General features: G+C 42.1%; 1 protein-coding gene and 1 long non-coding RNA gene across 2 annotated transcripts in view; one reads left to right on the plus strand and one right to left on the minus strand.

Annotated features, from left to right (window-relative positions):
* PTGER3 (prostaglandin E receptor 3) overlaps nucleotides 1-6,863 on the plus strand; it is a 111,981-nt gene extending 105,118 nt beyond the window's left edge. The window contains 5 exon segments of the mRNA XM_035018275.1: nucleotides 5,584-5,688; nucleotides 5,690-6,008; nucleotides 6,011-6,088; nucleotides 6,091-6,405; nucleotides 6,408-6,863. Coding sequence (XP_034874166.1) covers nucleotides 5,584-5,688; nucleotides 5,690-6,008; nucleotides 6,011-6,088; nucleotides 6,091-6,405; nucleotides 6,408-6,631 — 1,041 coding nt within the window. The 3' untranslated portion in view covers nucleotides 6,632-6,863.
* LOC118019276 overlaps nucleotides 1-6,908 on the minus strand; it is an 81,620-nt gene that overhangs the window by 22,519 nt on the left and 52,193 nt on the right. The window lies entirely within an intron of this gene.

Raw genomic sequence — 6,908 nt, forward strand, 5'->3', positions numbered from 1 at the left:
AAGCAATTCACGACCCCATCAGCTTTAATGAGTCTCAGCAATGCAACCTGAAACTCAACAATCCTGTCTCCAGCCGTGTGAGAGACTCTGTTTGTGTATTGTCTAATGCACAAGTTGAGTTATTTTTCTAAGCATATGATGTTCCCCTTTACTTTCAGAAGGCGAGAGAAAATAAATTTGTCAAGCATCTACTTTAGCTTAAACATGGTGCTAGATATATCGACAGATGATATCATGTGCCATTCTAACAATGGCCTTGAGAGTCACAATTCTTATCATCATTTTTACCAGTGAGGAAACTAAGTCATATGGCAGATAACCGACTTGCCCAAGAACATACTACCGAGGCAAGGAAGCAAACCCAGGTCTGGGACCCGGGAGTTTATTCCTTTTCTAATTTATCATGCTATTTCTGGTCACTGAACCCTTCTTATGTCGTTACACTTGGAATGAAAACGTCTCAAGGACATACAGGGGCAAATCAATGGATGAAAGTAAAATGTAGCAGGACCTGAAACATAAGACCTGTGACCACGCATACCTGATTCCTGGAGCAAAAACAGTCAGGACCCCAGCCAAGGGCGCTGGGCCTCAGGTCTGGGCCTCAGTCCTAGTGGAAGTAGGAACTTCACACAGGAAAACGAAAGCAGAGACCCAGGTGCCCAGGCTGTGCTGGCCAGATCTCCGCGAATGCCCCGAGACCGTACACATGACATGGGATCTTCAAAAAGTCATTACAGGGTTTTTTCATGTACTTCCATAAGTCAAGTACTTTATTTTTTTTTTTATTTTTTAAAGATTTTATTTATTTTTTAGAGAGCCAGCGAGAGAGAAACAGCATGAGAGGGGAGAGGGTCAGAGGGAGAAGCAGGCTCCCCGCTGAGCCGGGAGCCCGATGTGGGACTCGATCCCAGGACCCCGGGATCATGACCTGAGCCGAAGGCAGACGCTTAACCATCTGAGCCACCCAGGCGCCCCAAGTCAAGTACTTTAAAAGATAAAGATAGGTTTCTGTGAAGAAGGAACTGCTGCTTTGTGATGTCTCTCTTTTTTTTTAATTTATTTTATTCTTATGTTAATCCCCATACATTATATCATTAGTTTTAGATGAAGTGTTCCATGATTCATTGTTTGTGCATAACACCCAGTGCTCCATGCAGAATGTGCCCTCTTTAATACCCATCACCAAGCTAACCTCTCCCTCCACCCCCCTCCCCTCTAGAACCCTCAGTTTGTTTTTCAGAGTCCATCGTCTCTCATGGTTCGTCTACCCCTCCGATTCCCCCGCTTCATTCTTCCCCTCCCGCTACCTTCTCTTTTTAATTTAACATGAAGCAAAAGGTAACAATACAGACCTAGACCTGCTCAGTCTCATCAGTAGATGAGAGTGTCAACGCTTTCTAAAAAAACAACACTTTTATGCTAAATCAAGTCAGATTAGGTTGTATAAGATCAGTTGTCCCATGACTCCGAGTCCTTGGAAAGCATCCCAATTTCATCTATTAGAGTCACTCTCTCTGGTTTTCGTATGCACGGGCACACACCTGGTGGGCAGAGATGCAGTCTGAATGAGAGATCAGGCATTTTGTAGTAAAGGCCACATCCCACGCCAAGAGCAAAATCTCTCATGTGCTGCTTTTCACAAAATTGCAAAGCTGTAAGGACAACATTAAATGAAGGATCTGCAGCAGGGTGTCGGGGTGCATTTTCAAAAATCAGCTTTTGTGTTTCATTGTTATCAGTCTCTCCAAGTTAGAAGGGGCCATGTTTGATTTGTTTTTCAGCTCAGAAAACATAAAAATTGTGTCATAGAGAGATACAAGAAATAACAAGGAAATTAAGCAAAGACTTTGAAGTCAGGCTTCCTGGGTTTGAATATAATATCAGCCAATAGCGAACTATGTGTCATTTAAGCTCTCTGAGTTTGGGGGTTTTCACCTGCAAAAGTACCTCAAAGAGTTAATGTAAAGTATAAATTAGATAAAGCACCAGGTATATAGTTAGTACTAAAAAATCAGTACTTGTTAATATTCTAGTACTATCTTCATAGTGGTAGAGATTTTAATATTAATCGATATGCCATGCACAGTGTTAGTTCCCTTATATATATTATCTGTAATTTGTATAACAACCACAGCCAGAAACCATGACTGGTTTGAACACATTACATTGTGTTCAGTGGATTGGAGAAAAAAGAGTCTAGGTTTGCCTGGGTGGCTCAGTCGGTTAAGCCTGCCTTCAACTCAGGTCATGATCCCAGGGTCCTGGGATGGAGCCCCATGTCAGACACCCTGCTCAGCGGGAAGCCTGCTTCTCCCTCTCCCTCTGCCCCTCTCCCCTGCTGTGCTCCCTTTCTCTCTCTCTCTCTCTCTCAAATAAATAAATAAATAATTTAAAAAAAAGAGCCTAGAGACACAGGGATGAATCAAGAGGCTACTAGACTGGTTCAGGTGGGGAGTTCTCATGAAGATGGTGGTAGTGAGGAGAAGGAAAAACCACTTAGGATTTGGCATTTGGAGAACAAATGTTGGCTGTGATGGCAAGAAATAGCAAGGATTTAAATAATAAGCCTTTTTATTTAATCTCTCTGACTAAAATCCACTGATGATAGAGCACTGACTTGACAGAATATTCAAATGAAAAGGTAAGACTGTAAAAAACATATCCAAAAATGACACACTAGGTAGCATTTGTCTTCTTCATTCAGTACCAGCAGATACTTTTTTGAGCATCTGCTGTATTTCAGATACAGTGTTAGGCATTTGGTCTATATAATAAGACTTGGAATACACAATAAAAGTTGACCAACTCAAAGATATGTAGAGAAATTATAGCCAGACTTATCTGGATGTTTTGGTTGTAAATAACAACAACAAAAAGCACCTCAGACTGGTTTTAGAAAAGGACATTTATTGCTGAAATAACTGAAGGGTCTGGGATCTTGGTGCTCAGATGACATATGGACAATCTGGGTTTTTCTGGATTTTTTGCTTTGCCTTCTTCTGCATTGGTTTTATTCACTGGAGTGTTCTCTTTTCATGGTGGCAAGATGACCAGTAAAAGCTCCAGGCTGCCATCTTAACTAGTTAGGCAACTCCAGTAGAAAAAAAAATTTTTTTTCAACTTCTCACAGCTTCTTAATAGTTCTAGCAAATATTGGTGATGGAGATATTCGCCCGGTGTTTGGATCACATTTCCCTTCTTGAACTAATTACTATGGCCTGGGGTTGGCCCTAATGAACCTTACAGACCTGCAGAAAGGTCTGGAAGTTACTCCAGATAGGATGATTGAAGTGTTATTACCAGAATTCAGAAGAATGAATTGGGTGATCAAAAATTACAAATGTTAATCATACTATCCAATTGATTCAAGCAAGGTTCCCTTTTGTTGCAAGTAACAGAAATCAATCTTAAACTAGCTTAAGCCAAAATGGAATTTGTTATAAAACCTCATGGAATCCAAGAGCAAGGAACGTTATCAGGACCTCACAAGGAACTGAAATGAGGAAACAAAATTAATTGGCATTACACCTGCTTTCCCCGTAACCCTCTCTATCTCTCTCTCTACTGATCTCTCTATCTATATTTGTAAGCATGTTTTAGTCTTTATTTTTCTCTACACAACTTCTGTATTTGGGATATGTCTCATTCTTTGCCAAATGTCTGTTTCTCAGTGCACATGACTATCTCACAATAAACTCTTCTGGAATTTATATCTCCTTGGTTTCAACCACTCAAAAAAGACCAAATACCTTATCTCACTCTCAATTCAAAATTTGTGAAATACAATCTTATTTGTCAGACTTGGATCTGATGACCACTCTGGTCCAACCAAATGTGGTACACAGCCTGGATTAAGCCCACCTCTGTATAAAGGGGTAGCTCTTGGAAAAAAGAAGCTATTGCAATGTGGATAAAATACCAAAAGCAGTCTACTACAACAACGCCACCAACTTTACCGAAAGAAGATCTTGTTCTTGCTCTAAAACTCATCTTCATCTTCTGGACCTTAGTAAATATGCAAAGTGATAATCACACAATAATATAAAAAAATGGCCAGGCAGAGCCTCCAATAAGGAAATCCAGTATCGAAATCAATGCTGCATGTTTGGCAGCCTGGCCGGATATGTTGGGAGGATATACAGCAAGAGAAAACCCCAATAACTACTTATTTACTTACTTACTTACTTACTGGTAAGCTGCAAGTTGTGGAGAAAAAGTTAATCCATTCTAAAGAATGATTATTCACTTCCCACAAATATTCTAACATATCGTCAGGGGTTAATGAAGCAGATCAATGAAGCAAAGTTGCTTTCCTCAAAGATTCACAGAAGAGTTAGGGAGACAGACAAGTAAACCAGTGATTGAAAAATAGCTATGATAAGTGCTCAAAGGGGGTATCTCAGAATGTTCCCGAATTTCAGAGGAACAAACATCCTGCTTCAAGGAGTGTTTGCTAATTTACTAGGGCTGTCATAACAAAATACCGTGGAATGGTTGATTTAAACAACAGAAATTTACTTTTTCACAGTTCTGGAGGTGAGACTTCCAAGATTAACACGTTGGCAAGTTTGCTTTTTCCTGTGGCCTCTCTCCTTGGCTTGCCAGCAGCCTCCTTCTTGCTGTGTCCTCACGTGGTCTTTTCTTGGTGTAAGTGTATCTGTTTTCTCTCTGTGCGCCCAAATCTCCTCTTCTCGTAAGTACACCAGTCGGATTGGGTTTACCCTAAAGACCTCATTTAACTCTAACTATTTCCGTAAACTCCCTATCTCCAAACACAGTCACATTCTGAGGTACTGAGGATTAGGGCTGTAACTTATGAATTTAGGGGAGGGGGAACACACTTCAGTCCATACCAGAGAGAACGACACACTTTCTGGAGGAGCAATATCTGCTGCAATCTTAAAAGATAAGGTAAGAAAGGGTATGACTCTGTAAAAACAAAGGTATAAAAGCAAGAGTGAGCATGACTTATCTATGGAATTTTAAGTAGTTTGGTAAGGGTAAAACTTAGGATACATATGAGAGGTTGGAAATCGGTAAAGATGAAGTTGTACATATAATTAGGGATTGAATTATAAAAGGTATTTTATACTGGGGTATTGCATGGGGGTGGGGTTAAACTATGGTAACAAATATGTCTCAAAATCTAATACACATTTTTGTATTCAAACACAGCAAAACACAACTAAGATTTATTTTTCCCTCTAATAACAGTCCAGGGTGGGTGTTACAGATCCACTAGGAGCTCTTTTTCACACAGTGGCTCAGGGGCCAGATTGCTTTCATGTTAAGGGTCTAAACTATGTGTCAAGGCTGGGGTGCTATGTCCAGCATTTTCTCTTTAAGGTCTGAACCAGCAAGTAGCACGGTTCACTTGTGCTTTTGCTGAGAACTAGTCATATGACCTCTTCTGGTTGCTGGGTTATGGAGGTTATGATATCATAAGGGAGGTTGCGAGTAAAAGACTTTCATGGACATAATTCCATTATGGAAAACATTTTGTACATAGGAGCTCTATCAGTCTTGTAAATCATACTAAAGAATCTGGGTTTAGGCTCTCTGCTTCTCTCCATTTGACAGACACCGCATCTTCTGGTGCAGTGCCAGCTGCATCCCGGAGACCAGATGGTAAAGGTCGGAGGAAACGGATTTGGCCTTATTGGGCATCTGGTCACCAGGACTGCTTTTTAACTCTGGTAAAGTGGATATTGTCGCCATCAGTGACTCCTTCATTGACCTTAACTACATGGTCTACATGTTCCCGTATGATTCCACTCACGCCAAATTCCACAGCACCGTCAAGGGTGAGAACAGGAAACTTGTCATCAATAGAAAGCCCATCTCCATCTTCCAGGAGCAAGATCCAACCAAAATCAAATGGGGTGATTCTGGTGCTGAGAATGTTATAGAGTCTATTGGGGCTTTCACCACCATAGAGAAGGCTGGGGCTCACATGAAGAGTGGGGCCAGGAGGGTCCTCACCTCTGCCCCTTCTGCTGATGCCCCATATTTGTAGTGGGTGTGAATCATGAGAAGTATGACAACTCCTTCAAGATATCCAGCAATGCCTCCTGCACCATCAACTGCTGGCCCCTCTAGTCAAGGTCATCCATGACAACTTTGGCATTGTGAAGGGACTCATGGCCACAGGTCATGCCATCACTGCCACCCAGAAGACCTTGGATGGCTCCTCTGAGAAGCTGTGGTGTGATGGCCCAGAGGCTGCCCAGAACATCATCCCTGCTTCTACTGGCACTGCCAAGGCTGTAGGCAAGGTAATCTCTGAGCTGAATGGGAAGCTCACTGGCTTGGCCTTCCATGATCCTAATCCCAATGTGTCAGTCATGAATCTGACCTGCCGCCTGGAGAAAGTGGTCAAATACAATGACATCAAGAAGGTGGTGAGCAGGCATCAGAGGGCCCCCTCAAAGGCATCCTGAGCTATACTGAAGACCAGATTTTCTCTAACAGTGACTTTAACAGTGACACCTGCTCTTCCACCTTCAATGCTGGGGCTGGCATTGCTCTCAATGACCACTTTGTCAAGCTCATTTCCTGGTATGACTATGAAGAGGGCTACAGCAACCAGGTGGTGGACGTTACAGTCCACATGACCTCCAAGGAGTAAGAGCCCCCTAGACCATGAGCACCAGTGAGAGCAAGAGGAAGAGAGAGGCCCTCAGCTACTGGAGATTTCTTGCCCCAACTCATCCTCCAATACACTGAGAATCTCCCGACCTCCAGTTTCCATCCCAGACCCTCTGAAGAAAGGAAGGGGCTGGGGAGCCCTACCTTGTCATGTACCATCAATAAAGTATATCAATAAAGTATACTGTATCCAGCCAAAAGAAGAAGAAAAAGAAGAAGAAGAAGAAGAAGAAGAAGAAGAAGAAGAAGAAGAAGAA

This window comes from Mirounga leonina, unplaced genomic scaffold (assembly GCF_011800145.1).
Source record: "Mirounga leonina isolate KUSES-001 unplaced genomic scaffold, KU_Mleo_1.0 Mir_173, whole genome shotgun sequence".
Lineage (NCBI taxonomy): Eukaryota > Metazoa > Chordata > Mammalia > Carnivora > Phocidae > Mirounga > Mirounga leonina.